This window comes from Alligator mississippiensis, chromosome 11, assembly GCF_030867095.1.
Source record: "Alligator mississippiensis isolate rAllMis1 chromosome 11, rAllMis1, whole genome shotgun sequence".
Classification (NCBI taxonomy): domain Eukaryota; kingdom Metazoa; phylum Chordata; order Crocodylia; family Alligatoridae; genus Alligator; species Alligator mississippiensis.
Window position 1 is genome coordinate 39,933,982 of NC_081834.1, and position 19,519 is coordinate 39,953,500.

At 43.4% G+C, this 19,519-nt stretch overlaps 1 protein-coding gene across 3 annotated transcripts in view; it reads left to right on the forward strand.

Moving 5' to 3' along the window:
* ALPK3 (alpha kinase 3) overlaps positions 1-19,519 on the forward strand; it is a 55,548-nt gene that overhangs the window by 2,813 nt on the left and 33,216 nt on the right. For 2 of the 3 annotated variants that reach the window (XM_019477726.2, XM_059714852.1), the window contains exon 2: positions 17,099-17,220. In XM_019477726.2, the coding sequence (XP_019333271.2) occupies positions 17,099-17,220 (122 nt within the window). Of the gene's footprint in view, positions 1-13,135; positions 13,233-17,098; positions 17,221-19,519 lie in introns of those variants that run through there. The other variant, XM_059714853.1, reaches the window with a different exon arrangement.

Genomic DNA, 19,519 nt, shown 5'->3' on the forward strand with positions numbered 1-19,519 from the left:
TGATTATCAGGAGAAAATTCCACTGTTATTTATTATGTGTCTACATTTAGAAATGACTATTCTTTAAGAAATGATGAATTAACCAAAGCATTTTATGTTCAAATCAATAAAACTCTGGCAGTGATTCAGTGCACTGACAAATAAGACTATAGCAATGAGTTATCTTACTGACCAATTAATCACATTTTACTGTATGAAACAAATAGCACACTCTGTATCTGAAGCAGGGAGCTGTGAACTCAAATGTTTGATTGTAAGGGAGTGAAAAGTGTAGTTGAGATAGGAACAGTGAGCAGGATGTGTATCTCTGCATCCGTCTTGGATTCTGTAGGTGTACCTACCTCAGATGTTCTCAGCAGGCTGTGAAGAAGAGATAGTGATAGAGAATAAGGTGTCAAAAAGAGAGAGTGGAACAAATTAATAAATCTCAGAATAACAGCCTATTGGGACCAGATGATACATCCAGTTGTTCTGAAAGAATTTAAGAATGAAGCAGCTGAACTGCTACCAAAAATTTACAATCTCACTAAAAATAGCTGATACTAGAGAATGGGAAAGTAGTATGCATCTATAACGTGGGAGGAAAATGTATGGAAGCGGTGTTTGAATTACAGACATGTGATGTTTATTTCAGCACAAAATAAATGCATATAATAATTAAAAATACAATGGTAGCATTGTCTAGCTTTCTTTGTAGGAGGAAACCAATAGAGCATATATAAAGTAAAATCATACCTCTGCAGTAATATATAACTTCATTTGGCATTAAAACAATAGTGGGTAAAGAAGTGCTCATAGATCATAAAATCTTAGGAAAGTAGGACAGGAAAGGACCTCAGGAGCTAATTTAGTATGATTCCCCTGCTCAAGGCAGGATCATCCCTTTCCAGACCTCCCAGACAAATGCTTGTTTAACCCATTCTTAAAACTACACAACAACCTGTTACTATTTGATACAACTTATTTGGACTTTCAAAAATACCCTCCTAATGTTGGAGTGATGTTGCAGCCATGATGAGCCAGGAAATATGTGAGGGGCAAGGATTTTTGTAAGTAATTTCTGATTGGAACAACTGCATGATTGGGACAGACTTGGACAAGCTTTTAAATGCTGTGCATTCTTTCTAAGATCTGAGGAAAAAGCAGGCACAGCAAGGACTAAAAACAATCTGCAGGGCTGTGAAACTGGAGATGAGAGAAATTCTTCTTTTTTCATTAAGCTGTGGATTTTCTATTGTGAGTGGTGACTAGTGTTGGAATGATGCAGCCATGATGGTCCAAGAAATATTCGAGAGGCAAGGATTTTTGTAGGTGATGTCATTTATTGGAAGAACTACATGGTTGGGATAGATTTTTTTTGGTTGTTTTGGTTTTTGTTTTTTACAGTGAGATAACTATTGGCTGCCTTGCTGCAAGATCCTAATCGTCCAAGGCTCTAATTTTTACTCCAGTGAGCTTAGGTGAACTCAGCTCTATGGGGTAGATACACCGGTAAGCTTGTCTTACTGCCTTGTGATAAAAACAGCTGTTCCTTGATTTTTGTAGCGACAGATCTAATGCAGGTCACTTATCATACTGTAAAACACACCTTTTTTGGCTGTGAAGACGTATTTGAGAATAGATATCTATATCTATTTATGCAGTACAACCTCATTATAATGAACCCCCCATAGGACTGAGAGGAAAGTTAATTAAAAGAGGGCATTTGCTATAATAGGTTAGACAGTTTTCTGTATCACAGTAATGAATAAATTGATTCCTGCTGTTTGTATTGTTAAAAGTGAAGGTTTGTTACCAACGGAGCTTGTTATAATGAAGTTGCATTGTGTATATAGTTACTGCCACCCCCACAGACCTGGGGATAGCCCACTGTCAACCTTCTGAATATACAAATTACAAAACAGTTACAAGAACATGAAGGGTGCACAGTTCATCACTAAAAAGTTGGGGATACACCAGAATTAAGGCTCCTGGTGCAACCCTAATTCTGCCTCCTTGTGCATGGGCCTTATGATGTAGTCTTTAATTTCAGGATAGTTTAGTATAATTTCTAACAGACTTCTATCACATTCAATACGCAGGATGGAGGATGCTCACTGAATGGGCAATACTTCTTTAAATAAAGAAAATTTCCTTTTCTTCTCCGCATTCAGTGCATGACCTCAGGCCCTATCTATTGTACATACTCTGAGCTCTACTCTGAATAAAGGATTATTCATTTCCTCATTTTCATGGTGATGAGTACCATCATTTTGCATAACTCATAAATATTAATACATTTTCATCTTCACTGCATCCTGTGAAGCGAAATGTTATCCCCTGTCTACAGATGGAAAGAGAGATAGAGAAATAATGACCAAAATCGTCTACTGATTTTGGGTACCTGATTTGAGATGCCTATGGTGCATTAATTTTTTCAGAGTACATGATATGCTCAAAGCTCAGCTCCAGTTGATTTCTGCAACAATAAGGCAGAGGTCCTACAAACAATGATCTCATTTGCTGCACAGCTGTGAATCGGGGTCCTTTGGAAAAAGCAGCATGTGGTCATATATTTAAAGAATGTATCATAATGATCTTGAAAATGGAGTGGCAATGGTTATGGATAGCATAGTTATTTAGGTTTGTGAAATCGAGAAGGGATCAAGGAGTTTTTTCCAAAGGGCCTAAGAAAACTGGGCAGGGGAACAGCAAAATAGCAGATGGAAGGAATCGTTGTGGAACGCTTGGCAGTGCGTAAGTGAATTACATTTACTCTCCTGGGCTCCAAACCTATTGCAGTCACTCAGGCAGTGGCCTGGACAGAGGTTCATTGGGAGGGACCATGATGGTGGTTAAAAAAAAAAGAAGTAAATCAACTGTTATGAAAGGGATAGGAAATGATAGTGAAAAGGAAATGCCACTGTATATATGAATCTGTGTTAGTTCATCTGCTGGAGGTGCTGTGATGAGTTTTCGGCAATCCCTCCATCTCAAAGGAGACAAGAGAATTAGACGGGAAGTAGAGATGGATGAGATAATAATTGGAGGCTTCTGTATGAAAAGAGACTGGAATGAGTAGGGCTCCTTGCATGAGAGAAAATATCACATAGGCTGCCAATGAATGGATGCAGTAGAGGAAATTGTCATAGATCCATGGGCAGAAATGCTCGAGAGGATTCTCTGCAAGTCGGTGGAGGGAGGCTATGTAGAATATTCTGGAGACAGTGGTCATTAGGAGCTGGGTAGAGAGTGGTCGGGGAATGGCAGTGAGGGTGGCATATGGAGCTATATGGATCTCTGGTCTGGTTTAGTAATGCTGGGTAAAAAATCAGCAGAAACCTGGTTGCTAAAGTTTACTAAGCTGTAGCTGTTGTTCGCACTTGGTGCATCTACACGTGATGCTACATCGCCGTAGCAACCCACTACAGCGATGCAGTGTCCATGGGCAAGAACCATGATGCTTCATCTGCATCACCATAGCAACACCCCCCCCATTATAGCATGTTGGTATGGCGATGTAGCAGCTAAAAATAGCCATACGCTGTGTGCATGGTGCAGTACGGGCTGTTACTGTGCCATCATTTAGTACTTTGAAAAGGAAGTGCTAAATGATGGCACAGCAACAAAGGTACCATAGGGACACATGTAGATGTGCCCATTTCCACACTCATGTCTCTTAGGGATAGGGGACCTCTTGGTTGCTCCAGAAACATTCCTGTGGCTTGCCTACAGGACCTCCAATGTTGCTCGTGGCCACAGGACATTTTGGTTGCATAGATACATATTTCTTCAGGTTGATGGGGAGCAAAACACAATGCTGCCCTCAATACATTAGCTCAGTATTGTTGCTGGTAGCACAGGGAAGATCAGGGGCCACTAGCATAATTCACTAGATTGTAAACTGCCTGGAGCAATGACTATCTTTTTATTCTATAGTTGTACAGCATCTGGCACAATGAAGCCCTGATCCATAATTGAGGTATTCCTCAGTACTATTGAGAGACATATGATAATACTAAGCTGCCTTTTCAGGCACTTTCCTGGAAGAGCCTTCCAGTACCCAGTGAAGTAGAGCAACTCAGAATGATGAAGAGAGCAAAGCTGAGAACCCCTGGGCTAGTTCAGAATCGGTGGGTGCATCTACACATGCACAGTTACTGCACAGTAATTTAGGTTACTGCAAAGTAACTAAAAATTACTGTGCAAGACAGGCACGTATCTACACATGCACGCCAATTTTGGCATAAATTTCCTACCTGCATGATGCTACCTGCTACTATTGCACAGTAACACACATGTAGATACCTCACTGCACAGTAACAGTGTGTGTGTGTGGACTGACTTGGGATCAGCTTTGGTCCCAAGTCAGTCTACACACAGTGTTACTGCACTGTAATGCCTGCATGTGTAGATTCCAGCCTAAAACCCACTTACTGTGCAGTAAATTACTGCACAGTAAATGTACGTGTAGACACACCCAGCGAGTGGAATTCACTGTGCATCTTCTTTGTCTGCAATGTTTGAACATTGGAACAGGTGTAAATGTTGATTCTCCTGTGGAACTGTTGGAAATGGAAATGCCCACAAGATCTACATCAGTCCCTCAGGCAGGAAGTACACTCACTCTTTTCCCCTCTGATAGCGTGTAGCAGTTCCCTTTCAATTGTGCATCTCCTGTACAAGTGCACCTTTCTGTCAAGAGTCTTCCACACATTGGCAGAAGGCCCCATTACTAAGATTTTCTTGAACTAGAAGAAAAGTATTAATGCTTTCTCACCTTCCATGTACCAGTCACAGATGTGATGAATGCATTGGCCTCTTAGGTGGTATGATGCTGATCCCTCTTCAGTAACTGATTCTGGGCCTAGAAAACCTGCTTCCAGTGCAGCCACAGATATGCCATCCTGCCTTAATGCCAGTATAAACATTGAGATCTATCGTTTCTTCAGTCAACAGTTGTGACTCCTCTGAGACAACTTTGTCTAGCTCTCTGTCAGGTTAACTTGGACCATTGATAACTGAGCCTGGTGCATTAGTAAAGACTCTCCTCAGAACAATGCTAGGGTAGTTGAGATAACACGAGCTTTATCTTCCCATTTGAGGGCTTCCAACTTTTATGACGGCCTTGAGTTGTCAGATGCAAACCAGGCACTGTCCATTCTTTAGATTGAAATGAAAAGCTGCAGCAAAATGTTTCAGTTATTCTTTTGGCTCTAACAACTGACTTTTTGACCATGCACAAGCTGCCTGAGTCCTCTTAGATTCCATTTTCCTGCTTGTGAAAGGGTGATGCTGCTGAAATACCTCTTGTACAACTCTTAGCTGCAGGTAAGGTGCAGCAAAATGATGATAATTATTGCTACTACTCATGAAGCAGTAAGCCTGCTTGAGCTGAAAGTACATGAAGCATTTAGTACAAATGTGAAGTTTTTTTTTATGATAGCAAAGCAGATCTTAAGACCAATCTAAGTATCATGGTTTCTGTGGCTTCATTGCTTATTGAGGGCGGGGCTACATTCAAAAAACAAACCAAACCCAAAGTAGTTCTTGTGCAGCAGAGAACTGAGAAACTGTTCGGTGTGCCTCCCGTGTGTCTCTTTCCAGTAGTGTTCACCTTGGAGGCAGAAAAGTTCAAATGAAATCTTAAACCAGTTTGCATGTAAAAAAAATGCCTAGCAGTATCGCATGTCAAAGTGCCAGTAACAGAGTATGAGGCACACGAGAGTTTACAAGTGCTCATCAGGGAGTTCCCCACTTCTAGCATCGGAGAAAATGGAATCACAGCTGCCCTCTCTCTCAGCGACTTGATCTTCTGAGTTGTAGACCCAGGACGTTCCCATTGACAACATGCTTTTAAGTTTTAAATCTTGCTCATACTGGCATATTTTTTCTGTTGCATACAATGATCTGTGCAGCCGGGGCTGCTTAACTAAACTGTCCCTGGCTGAATTTGAATGATTTGCTGTCTGCACTGCAGTGTAGATCTATCATGAAGCAGCATTATCATGTTCACCTGCACATCTGGAGCAATATCTGGTGTGTCTTACATCTCTGTCTGTTTCAGTAGGTAGCCATGACCAGGATAGAGATTGCTGATACTATACTGGAAAAAAAAGTGGGAGCTGAATGAAAATATGTCTAGAGGGAGAATGAGAGGATGTAGTGTTGAAAGATCTGCCCTAGAGGACTTAGAAATGTAGGTGCAATTAGTTGCATTTTCATGCAAAGATTTTGCTCAAAAAAATAGTTGGGGAGCTGCACCAACACATACATTCAGACTGACAGTGCTTTCCTTTATAAAGAGCAGATGACCTCAAGAGCTCTCCCTCCTCTGCTTGCAAGAGAACTGAAATTTGGCAAGTGTTATAGCTGCCCAGAAGTGAATCCTTTCCTAAAACGTAGGAAAGCACTCTGCAGACCACAGGACATCAGGTGCTTGGAACATGAGTTGGGTTGCAAAGGGAGCTCTTGTCTGCCTCATTTGTTGCAGAAGTTGGAAAGTGTCTTCTGAACAAGGCAAGAGATTTTAGGGAAAGAAAGGATGGTCTGATGGTGAAGGCAGCCAAATGCATCCTGGAAGAATGGAGTTCCTTTGTGCTACAGAGCTCAGAGTGAGGTTGATTAATACATTTAAAGTAGCATTTCAAAGCTGACTTCTAATTACATGGGAGTAATTTTCTAGAGGTCCAGTTCATGAGTCCCCAGCACCCAGGGATGCAAGTGAAATGAATGTGGGTAACAGATGCTCTGACCTTTGCAGTTAGGCAGTGGGCTCTAGAAAACTGGATCTAGGGACTATCCTTTGGCTACTTTAAGGTGTCAGAGCACTAATGAAGTCAGTAGAGCTAGAATTACTTGCATCAGGTGAAGATCTGTCCCAGTGCAGAGTTGGGAGACTCCCAAGACTTGAGTCCTTCCTCTTCCAGTGGCCTGCTGTTTAGCCTTAGGCAAGAGACTTTGCCTTCTTGTGTCATTTTTTTCACATCAGCTATTTGGAGATTCTCCCTTCCTTCACTGATTGATTATATGTCTGTAAAGGGCTCTGAATATATACAATTCTATCAAATACTAAGTACTCCAAAAAATACTTAGGCCACCAGTTTTCCAAGTTAGGCACTCAGTTACTGGGGTACCCAGTTTAGGTTTTATTCCAATTTAATATAAACTTGGCACAGTCCCCTTATGTGGACATGATAAAATTGATTGAACTTGACTAAACCTGTACAACCTCTGTATACAAATGAACCCTTAGTGGAGGTTTTCAAATATTGGCCTTAACCTCCTTGTACCTAAGATCCACCTCTGTGGATACCCTCTGTTCCCCTTGTGAAGGGTTCAGAGAAAATAACTTCTTTAATACTTGAGCTGGTTAAATATTATGGTGTGAGAAGAACCCCTGAAAAGTCCAAGTAGTCACTACTCTACATTCAGTGCAGGGGTTGCACAGTGTGCAACAAATACAGCAAGGGTCGCACACACCAAATGCTCAGGATAGAAAGAAATATTGTATAGGTACCTTCTATGGGTGTGATCCAGACTGTGACCTGAAGGAGGCATTGCTGTGGAAGACAATGTGACTGTGTTATTAAAGGCTGTCTCATAATGCTGACATCCCAACAGTGGAACTGATGTTGTACAGGCAATCTGGTTTCTGGCACTTTAAAATTTTTTAGTGATTTACTTTGCAACTGAATAGCCTCTTTTAGTGCCTTCACAGCTCTCCAAGGAAACCGCTCTGGTTTAGGAGGTCAGAGGAACACTTTCCCTTTGAACGGGCCTTCTAAGCCATTTCAGATCCTGGTCTGTCTCCAATTCTTTATAGTTCTTAGAAATATGTGTTTTGCAGCCACAGAGCTCCATCTGGGGGTGACTCAGGGCATGAGTGCGCTCCCTTAGACCAATACGCATTGTTACTGCTGCTCTCTGCAATGGCTTCTGCAAGAAGACTGGTCTTGAGGAACTGTGGAGTGAGGAACTGCGTCTACATGAGCGGCAGACTGCCATGTCATGGGCATGGTGCTGTTACTGTGCTGTCATTTAGTATTTACATCATCAAGTACTAAATGACTGTGCAGTAACCGGCGTTACTCCACAGTAATGTCCCCACACAATTTTTTCTGTTGCTACTGCACAGTAGTGTCATGTCATGGTTAGTGCTCCCAATGCAATTGCAAAGTAGCAATGAGCTACTGCTCAGTAGCATCTCATGTAGATGCAGCCAGTGAGCCTGAAAAACCTGTGCTGGTGAGGCAGAGTGAGAGCAGCTGAAAGGTGGGATCTGAACTCCTTTTTGTTAGCAGAGACGAGGAAGAAGGTGTTCAGGTAGTTTGGAAGGGGGGAAGGAATGCTCTTTGGAGGTCAGGTGGACTTGCTTTCCTCTCATGCAGAGGATGGACACTTATTCTTTCTCATGTGTTACCATAGCAGGGATAGGGGAGGAGCATGGCTTAGTGAGTAGAGCATGAGAATGGTGGCGAGGCAGATGAACGCCAAGCCTTGGACTACGTGAACAAATGCTCTTGCTGTACAGAAGAGACTGCAGACAAAACCAGCTGAGAATGGCTTAGCCACAGAGATGTGCTGGGGGGGGGGTGTTGTGAATTGCTGAAATAAATAGTCTTCAGAGCACTGGTTCTTAACATTTTTAGAGTCAGGTCTCCCTTTGACATATATATGCTCCATGTACCTCAGTGCACAGCCAGATAAACCTAAAGCAGTCAGATGCAGCCTTGCCCAGCCCCAACACTTACTGCAGCCTTTCCCAGCCCAGCCCCAATACTCCTCCCTGAAAGAGAGGTGCATGGGGCAGTTCCACCTGGCCTCTCCACATTTGAGAACCACTGCTCTAAAACTATGAGTTTCACTGGGTTTCCTCTCTAACACTGTGGTTTGAATGGAACAAAGAAGGGAGGCATCTTCCAGAATTAGGTCCTTTCCAGAGAACACTTTCCCTTCAGTACCAGGAAGGTATGCCTCCCCTCCATAGCTCCCAGTAAGTAACCTGATCACAAGTGAAGTCACTAACACCTCAAACTACAACTAGGGAAGGTCTGGGACAGTAGTGTTAACTGGTCCTTATCATAGAATCATAGAAAATGAGGGTTGGAAGGGACCTCAGGAGGTCATGTAGTCCAATCCCTTGCTCAAAGCAGGACCACCCCCAACTAGATTATTTCAGCCAGGACTTTTTTTGAGCCAGACCTTAAAAACCTCCAAGGATGGAGATTCCATCACATCTCTTCATAACCTGTTCCAGTGCTTCACCACCCTCCTGGTGAGAGAGTTTAACTATTTTCGTTGCCCTCTGCCAGACTCCCTTCAATTTGTCCAAATCCTTTCTATAGTGGGGGGGGCCAAAACTGGACACAATACTCCAGATGTGGCCTTGCCAATGCTGAATAGAGGGGAATAATTACTTGCCTTGATCTGCTGGCAATGCTTTTACTAATGCAAAGGAGCATTGCTAGCAGATCTTTATTGGACGGGTCACTTTATTTTGCAGTTGGAAAGTCCAATTTATTTTGCATTTGCCTCTATTTCTGTGGAATCTGAAGCTGGAGCCCTCTATAAAGTGCATTGGTTGCTTACTCTCAAGCAGTGATTCTCAACCAGGATGTCACAGCTACACAATATTAGCAATGTGAAGTGTGCAAACACCTATACATGATTCACAAGATTAACCTAGAGATTTCAAATCAGAATCTAGTGTGTCAAAACCATTCTGACCTGTCGTGGTCTTTCTGAGTTCTTTGCAATAGAAGAATTACTTTAATATTTTTCTGTAGTCACAAAACAAATGAAAGCTAGGAGCTGGCATTTTCCAAGGGATGCCTGGGGTCTAACAAGTGGTTCCTTGGGTCTTAAAAGGCTGAGAACCACTGCTCTAGAAGGACAAAAGTACTGATGGTTCATAGAAAGTCCTGACCCTGCTGGTTGAGACTGCTCCTCAGATGACTGTAGTGCATACAGGGAGTCTGCCCAGACCCTGCTCTGGGGGAGCAGTGTGAGAGCCTCTGACTAGGGGGAACTGTCGTGCCAAGGTCCAAGATGTGCAGTGCAGATGCCACAAGCAAAACCATGTACAGTGCTGTCAGGTGCTCCAGAGGACCAACACAAAACATTTTTTCCACTGCTGGTTATCTCGGAGGGGAGAGCGCAGCTCCAGTGTTTCTGGTCAGTGACCACCTTTTCAAGTTGCCCGTGTTAACTCTCCCTGAAGTATATGGCTTGTGCAGACACAACCCTCCCAGGGACAAGGGAATTTGTTGAGCCATATTTAAAAAAAGAAGAAAATCCCCAATTTCTGTCCATGGGGTTGTTTACAACATCAGAAGACTTTTAATTTGAAGAGGCCTGTTGGTTCTTATTTTGCCCATGCAGATGAGGGGCTGCACCTCCACAAATGGAAATGTTGGCACATTGGGCAGGTGCAGTTTTCAGAGGCTCTCTTATGTTACTTTTTTAGGACTAGACGTTGCATGCCGCCTGTTTCTGTGCAACAAGGGACTGGAAGGCCCAAACTGGGTCAACCAAGGTCTCCTTGACTTTATTTCAGAAACTCAGTGGAAAGCCTAAGGTTTTCCATCTTCTTTTTGCAGCACACAGTACTCTCCTCTATCAGAATCTGTTCTCTAAGTGAATGGGAAGGCTGCTGGCTGTTGCATGTTTCAGCTAGACAGACCTGTACTTTAGCAGACAGGTAGAACGTAACCCTGTGACTGGAAGATGAAGCTAGAAAAATTCAGCCTAGAGATGCATTTTTAAGTGAGAGTAATTAACCATTTGCATCAATTTACTTAGGGCCATGGTGAATACTTGCTTACTGGAAATCTTTAAATAAAGATTGCAGATCTTTCTGACAGAGTCTCTTGCTCAGCAAGAAGTCATCAGGTTCAGTTTAGATCTGACAAATGATCATAATGGTGCCTTTTACCCATTTATTAAATTCAAACACAACACAGACCTTGGAATTTATACCTTTTGTCTCACTGTCATGATTCTCCTTTTTATGCAATCATTTGTAACTTGACAACAGCCTCCAAGAGTATGTCTACTCTGCTCCTGCTGCCTTCCTGGGAACAGGCACTCCAGCATGGCCCATCTCTCAGCTCCCACTTGCATACACCAAATCTAGAAATTCAGCAGTGAAGCCACTCTCGAGTTGCCCCCATGACTATGTTTGATATCTCTGTTTCTCTTGAGAGCAGCCACAGGAGATTCCACTTGAGCAGTTTTCCCACTGCCTGTCCAGGTTGGGCACCTCTCAGCAGAGCTGAGCCACAGAGCCAGGCACCCTCTTGCTTGCATTCTTTCTGGCCCTATATGTCCTTCCCTCTTGGCTTCCCATGGAGAAATTGAATCTCAGCCTGTGTCTGAGCGTTGTGCTCTCCTTTGCTTTTAAGTTGTTGCATTTAATTATTTTGTTGTTTCTTACCACCTTAGACTATGCTCAAGCTGGTGAGTCTGTCTTTAATAGTGGGCTTGCTCAAGCTTACACAGTGATGGTGCCTAAGATGTATTATTCTGCTTTCTGTGTCCCTGGGAAAGGGGCCACAGTCTTCATCTGTCCCCTGCTGAAAGACAAACTCAAGGTTGTCTCCCTGCTTGGGAACCCACTTATCTATTGAACTATAATTTGGCCTTGACTGTACCCGTGGAGGGACCTTTTGAGTCTGGGAGTGCCTGTTTGCCTAAAGGTCTCACTTCTAGAGGCCATTACCTTAGCCAACAAGGTCTGAATTGCAGGCACTTATAGCCATCCTGCTGTACACTGTATTCCACATACACAAGGGCCTATTTATGCCTCACTTCTGTCAGACAAAATGGCATGAGGTTTTTGTCAAATCATCTCTGTTACAGCCTGCTTATCTCTTCCCCCAAGCCTCCTGGGAAGGGACAGTGGTATACTCTGGATGGTAAGAGTGATTAGTGATTAGGGTTAATTTTCTTAGACTGCTGGGGAAAGTATTTGTGGCCTCTGGAGTAAAATCTGAATGCTAGGCTAGGTTGGCTGAGCTTATTGAAGGAGTGAAGAGACTGTACCCAGTTATGTTGTGAGCCTGCTGTGTCCTGTGCCTGAGCAGCTTGGGATAATTTGGCTAAAGGAGCAGTTTGAACTTGCGGTGTTTCCCTTTCTGACATCTTTTAGGCTGTGATGTGGAGGGCAAGGTTCATTGCTGTTCATCTCTGGCCTGCCTGTTGGCAGGAGTCTGTCAACTGTTGTGGGGCTCAGTGGCAGCTGTCGGAGAGAAAAAGGTAGTCACTAAAGAACAGTCCTTTTTTGTTCTCCATGTGTACTGTCTCCTCAGCCCACGCTGACCCTCCCTCACTCTCTTCTCTTTGGCATCTCTGGTGGTAGAGGTCCTTAGGGATGGTTGGTGATGGTGGGGTACTTCTGCCTTCAGCCTGATGGAAAAGCACGTGCCCCCCCCATGGCCAGTTATTGCTCCAAAATGGTTCTGTGGCCATAGAGCAAGGTGTGTGATTCTGTGGAGGCAATGCTTGTGAAGAGCAGGTCCTGCCATTGTTAGCTAACTCATCTGGACAGCTTGTGCAGGCGCTATAATTTATGGTGTTCAGCAATACATTTAAGTCTGTAATATGTTACTGCGAAGGAACTGCAAACAATGGAAACTCTCATAAATCCTGCTGACAGCCGGCTCTCAGTGGCATAGCAGAAAACGGAGCCAAGGAGCAGAGTGTTATGTACAAGAAGGATGCTTTTTAGCCTCCTGGGATTCCTTCAGCCTGCAAAATACACTGGGTCTCAGGCTAACTCACTCATGTGCTTGTCAGTAGGCAGCCAGGCAGAAGGCCGGCTCCTTGAGGCAAGCAGTAGGGCCTGTGTCCTAAAGTGCCATCTAATGTGAACGCCGTCTGGAGTGCAGTTGCCCGCTTTGTGCACAAAGCTGCAGATCATGCATGGACAGCTCAGGTGCTGCTTCTTGGAAACCTACCTTGTGAGGTGGATATAAAATGTTCTTACGTTTCCTCTCTGCTGTTAACGACTGTTTTATTTCACAGCCCTTGGTTACAATTTATAATGCAGCTTGCTTACCCCAGCAGGCCGTCTAAGGTAGCTGTGCCCTCTTACTAGGAACTCTGACCTGTGCAAAACGACTCATCCTTAATACATCTCCGTAATGGTTTGTTTATTTCAGCTCCTCTCCAAGCTTTTCTGTCTAATGGTTTTGTTTGCTGTTTCTGCTTAGCTTATCAATCAACAGATTATCTCCCTTCAGCGCTGGAAGGTAAATCTGCATTGCATTAAACTTCTCTGACTAGAACCTTTCCTAGACCTGTGGCTTGGACATGATTAATCTTTAATGCTTTGGTACTAATTGAAGGAAGAACTATATTGACATAATGTTGTGATTCTGCATGCTTAAGGCTCTAATGCTTGCTTGCACTGCAAACAGCCAGACTGATGTTTGTCACATATGGTGTTGTGAGGTGCAAAGAATATTCCTTTTTATCAGTGAAAGAAAGGAGAAAAGGATTGTCCAGCTGTTTCTTCTTGTTAAAGAGAGACTTCCATACAGGGACATGCTTTAAAAAATAGAAGACAAACTTCAAGTAATAACTTGGGACGCATCTCTTCTGTATTTCCCCTCTGTTCAAAGAAGAGTTCTCCTTTCTCCCTCCCCCATTATATTCCTTTCCTCCCCAGCTTCCTTAGCAATCCAGATTCCCCTTCAGATTCCCCTTCATTTGGTAAGTGTAGGGTAGCCATACTTATGGCATTCAGCTATAATCTGTACTGCAATCACTACTACCTCCCTGCAGAGGCAAATAGGAGAGGGTGGGCTGTTTAGGCGAAGTTCCCTTCCAGGCAACCACAAGGCTTCAGAATTGCTATCAAAATGGCAAGCAATGGAAAAGTGGGGGTGAAGAGAAAGATGTTTTCCAAATTGGCTTGGTCTGAAGGTTTCCCTAGTCTGGAAGTCACTCCTTAATGTTAAAAAAGGCTACTGAATTGCCACCCTCTTGTTCATTCTTCTTAACTCTCTTCAGATTATGAACTCCACTGCTCCCTATCTACTTCTGTCACAAATGTGCAGACTTAGCAAGGTCCAAAGGGTAATAGGGACTGCAGTCTCCACATGTCAAATCTGAGAAGTGCTCAGAAAACTGATATATTGACTTGCAGAAGAGCTTCAATTGGACTTTTGCTGTGGCCAAGTGATAAGGAAGAGATTAAATGCAGCATTTTTGAGATTCCAAGAGTTACTCAAGGAAGTGACCTGAAACTGAAATGGCTAACAAAAAAGTCGTTACAACCAAGCCAGTAACTACTGCAGTTCTTGTTCCTCTGTAGAAAATTACATTGGTTTTCATGGCCACTTCGCAAGGGCCCCAGCAAGATGTGGACAAACCTTGTCTGACTGAGCTTCTGTGTCTGAATTGGACCCAGAGCTTGGGGGCTCTGCTTTTCCTTCAGCATTCAGTAGCCTTCAATGTGTCACATCTGACTCAGCAATTTGCACCATGAGGGCTAAATTCATCCCTGGTGCCATCCATGTATGTCAGTGGAGTTACACCAGACCTGAACTTAGCCCTTAAGTTCAGTGTGTGAATCACTGGTTTGTGAAAGATGCTGCATAATTGGCACTCTGGTATCTGACATGTTTGATGCTTGGGAAGTTCCAACTTCATCTCCATGTATCTAAAAGGGCTTTACTGGGACTGGGGTGGAAGCCAACCCAGGTGAATGCCCAGTGACCAGACAGTCAGCCCTCCGCCCCCAATATCTGTCCTCGTGGTGACTTGCCTTCGTTGTCCTGTGGAAGGGGGCAGAGGGGTGGGGGGTGTAGAAGGTTTCCTTTGCTTTGAGGTCCCTAATGACTTCAGTAGTTTTTTCCCTACCTATTATGTGGATATGGTGAGCTGTTCACCAGGGCCAGATTCCTGAGAACAGCCTGCCTCATACCAGTTATCATTAACACGGTGCACAGAAGCATGAGCTCAAGTTGTGGTGTTAGGGGACAGACCTGGTGTCTGGTGTTCTCCTCCAAGTTGGTAAGTATTTGGAGCTTGGGATTACTTTGACCTTTTACAGAGAGGCAGTTTGTGAGACTTGGATTCCTACCTTTACCCCCTTCTCTTCTCCTTACCCATTCAGCCCCTTCAGAAAATGGAAGAGCTTGGAGGTTGATTCTGGGGCTTGATTCAGGCCCATATCTCAACCCCAGATTTTTTCTCCATGCTCAGGGAATCTGTTTTCGTAGATCTCATGCAAACTGCCTGTATCAGGAGGCAAGAGAATGGAAAGTGAAATAATAGAGTTGCAAGCTCTGGCTAAGTTTGTAGGTGGTTCAGGTCCCTGGTGTCCATGGCACTATCCAGGTGCCTGTCACAAGCTTAGAGCCCTGATATGAACCTCCGTTCTGAGACTGCAGTTGAGAGTGGGACTGCAGCATACCTGCCTGAGCTGGTTTGAAGCTAGTGCATATGCATCTGTGTGCTGAACCCTCCCTCTGACTTTAGTGTAGATGTAGCCTATATTTCATCTTTTAGAATGGAAGTGAATCAAACAGAGATAATGAAGGGGGCTGAATTTCCCCTGCCCCAATAGTGATGCTCAACAGGTAGAGCATGAACAGCAGTAGCGTCAGCTTCCTGTTATGACTTAGAAGAACTGCCCTGGAGTCAACTAGCACATCTTTGGTCCTTTCCTTCTCTGCCCTTGCTGAGACTGGCTAGCCCCAATCACAGAATTGTGTTAGGAATGGTTTCTGTGATTGTTTTCAGCCTCCCTGCATGCTTATGGGAACTGGAACTCTTCGTTTTGTTCTGAGCAATGGTACCTATCCTCATTGATGAGTTTGTATCAACAGTGTTGCCAGCTATCAACTGTCTTGAGGTATTTGGTGTTTCTCATAAAACCCCACTTCCTGGAGTCCTGTGATTTCTATGAGAATCTCACATTTCAAACAAAAACTGTATTTCCACTTTGTCTAGCTACAGAGAAATGCAGAAAATATGATCCCCAGAGTCTTCCAAGGCAGAAACTAAATAAAGACCCAAATTTAAACCAAATCAGGGGATGTAATAATGAAGCAAATTGCATGAGCTTTCGAGGCTCATGATGATTCAAAACACTTTTGACTGCTGATGGCTGGCAGCATGGCATAAATATACACTGTGTTGATTTTGTGCTATACGTGAATAGCACTTGAAATTGCTCTACAATATGCATATCAAAAATGTCATAAACTATACTGGCTTCTTGGACAGTTCAGGCAGATGCTTCAGCCTGAACTTGTTATATCTACAAAATACAGTGCATGAGCTCACGTGGTGTGTGGTCCACAATGCCTTGGCACGGTGGCAAGAACTGAGGTAAAGAAGTCATGTCAACTTCATATATAATTGCTTTGTTTGAAGATGCATAAGCCAGACTTATAACATCCTGTAAGAGGATGGTTGTATGTGAATACAAAACTATTGCTGAAGTATGATGCCCTGGAGGCTGTAACTCCAATTAAGTAAGGGCTATTTTCTTGTAAAAGGGGACACTGCTGCTGCCAACTTGGCCCCAAATTCATAATCTGGAAATCCTAAAACCAATGGAAAAGTTTGCACCATTTAAGTAGAATTCTACTGAACATGATACTTTCCCTACAGCCTGTGAAACCCATTCCTTTGAACTCATTACAGCACCGAGAGTATAAAAGTGAAGCTGGCTTTATTGACTTCTTTTGTTTTATTGTCCCAAGTTAAAAAATGTATCAAATAAACAAGTCATAAACAATAGTAGGTATAGTGAATTTAATTATTTTTCTCTGCTAATCTGGAGTGTCATAAGTTATTACAAAAGGGATGTTTGACAGATGATTATTAATTTGACAGTGTCCGTGTAATATTTAACCAAGTGTATTAACCGTCAGTTCCCATATTCCCAGCTTCAGTTATGAAGCAATGACTGTCAGCAAAATATCAGCACAGTGCAAGAATGCCTGAGAGGGAGGGAAATGAACATGAGAACATTGGGCCCTAATGAGTAACAAGGAGAGACATCTGACACCAGACACATTGGCTTGAGGGAGGGAAAACCCTTTAATTTGTTTCTAGCAAATTAATCTGAGCTCTAAGAAATACTTCTTGCATCTTTTAGGAGCACCTTCTGCGCAATCATTTCTCAGCTGACCGAGGAGACGCAGCCGCTGTTTGAAACCACTATCAAATCTCGTTCTGTGTCTGAGAACGCGGATGCCAAATTCACGTGCATAGTGACAGGTAATGGTGTCTGCAGTGAAGTAACCCATCCCAGCCTGATCCATTACTGCTTGTGGTTAGTAGCATAACTCTGGAGCAAATAAGAATAATAAGGCCAATGTTACCAGATATCCAGCTGCTGGAGTCAAGTGTTATTCAGCTTTAGTAATGGGTAGAGTCTGGCATTCATCATAGCTGAAAGAAGCTTGGAAACAGGAGCTAAGTCTGTCCCCAAAGCTAAAAAAAAGCAAAAGCAAAAGCAAATGAAAATAACTTAATATTGTCTTTAATAGCAAATCCTGAGTTTTTGGGGTACCTGCTTCCTGAGTTCTGAATCCGGGGTTTCTCAATGTTGCTGTCTCCCCATTTATCCTTCAGTGTAACTTATTAGCACTGCAGCTGCGATGTCCCTCAGGTAAGAGTCCCTTTGCAGAGCCATGTGGAGGTTTGTTCTGTTGGGCACGTGCTGTTTCAAAGCTGAATTCTGGCAGAGCCTGTTTTGACCTTCACATGACGGCATGCAGATAGAGCGCAGGTGCAGTTATGCTAATGCGCATCCTTCTCCTTTGGTATATTTAATTGGAAATCATGACATAAATCTGGAAAAGAAAGTCTGGCACTGAGATGCCCAACATGTCCATATCAGCCCCTTGTTCTGCCTTTCCAAATCCTGCGTGTACGTGGAGCCAAGTGTTATTCAAGCCCTGTTATTGCCTGTGCTTTGATGCTACCGTAGTTGATTTCTAACCTGAGATTGAAAGGAGATTCTAGGTTTCTTAATCCTCAGGACTAAACCATTAGCCAGCCACCACTGTACTTCTGATTGACTTTTAGCAGGACTGTTACCCATTGGCTCAAGTGCCAGGACTTTACACTTTCATGGCGCGTATGTCTCATAGGAGTGAACAGAATTTTTGACCAGTGGTATCTGTTCAAACTTCACCTGTGCCCTGCTGTCCTTGAGCCCCTTCCATGCCTAGAGGGCAGAGCAGTCACAACCCCCCCTCAATCCCTGTTAGTGCACATGGGAACAAGCCAGAGCCCGCTGATGTTTGACCAGAACTTGGGCTTATCATTTTAAATAGTTAAGACAATATTTCTCACCCTTCTTCAGCTCCTTGATTTTTATTTTAGTGTGTTTATTTTAATTTTATTTTAAATGTAATCAGTTTGGGTTGCTCTAGGGATGAGGTCTTTTCCTTCTAAATCTACCCATTCTGGTTTTAGGCCCTGCTTCCATGTGATGGATGTATTCCCTTAACCACTGCCTTTGTGTTTGGGAGAGGCCTATATATCCTGGATGGGTACTTTTTCCTTCCCCAGCAAGCCCCATTGCCTCAGTTTTGAGAAATATGTCCTTCTGATTCCAAGAAAAAGGTGTCATTCTCCACTGTTCCATGTCTTCTGTGCACTGGACATAGGGCTTCCTTAATTAGTAACCTTTCTTAATTGGTATCTCAGTGGGAGCCTGCACCCCTTTTGTGAGACCTCATTTGTCCCCAGGAAGGGAGCTCTGTGCTGGGACCTTAGCACTCCAAGCCCAGTACTGACTTTTTGAGATGATGCGGATTGGCATGCTGCAATGCGTGACATGAATCACCAAGCCTCTTCTCTGAAGCAAGAGAAGCCTGAAAGGAGGAAAGAACCAAAGATCTTCTAACACTTCTGAATGTTGCGTTGAATAAAGGGCATGCTATTTCAGTGAAAAATGTCAAGATTTTAAAACTTTTTCCCTTCTGGAGAGAACGGAAGTCTTTAGAAACTTTTTTGCAAAAACCAGAGAGAAAAGTATCTACCCAGCATCACCCAAAGTCAGTGGATTGGGGCTATCAGGAGCCAATGTTCATGGCCCAATTCTGATAGTCTTTCCTGAGACTGAAGGGAATTTGAGTGATAAGGGGCTTGGAACCGGGATATGCCATATCCTAGCTCGTTACCCTTGCCACAGGGCTATTGGCAAAACTGGGTGGGTCATGTGTTCTCTGCTTTTGACCAGACATTTCACATGGACTCAAGAACTCTTTTTTTCCCCAACAATAATTTTTGTCAAAATTGGTTTATTCCTGGAAAAAAGTTTTGATTTTGTAGGAAAAAAATGTATCAAAAAATTCCCAAGCAGCCCTGATCTTGAGCTGAAGAACCTGATAACACAAGCTAACATAGATTCTTAGAATGATAGAAAAAGAGGGTTGGAAGGGACCTCAGGAGGTCATCTAGTCCAACCCCCTGCTCGAAGTAGGACCATCCCCCAACTAGATCATCCCAGCCAGACCTTTGTCGAGCCTGGTTTTAAAAACCTCCAAGGATGGAGAGTCCACAA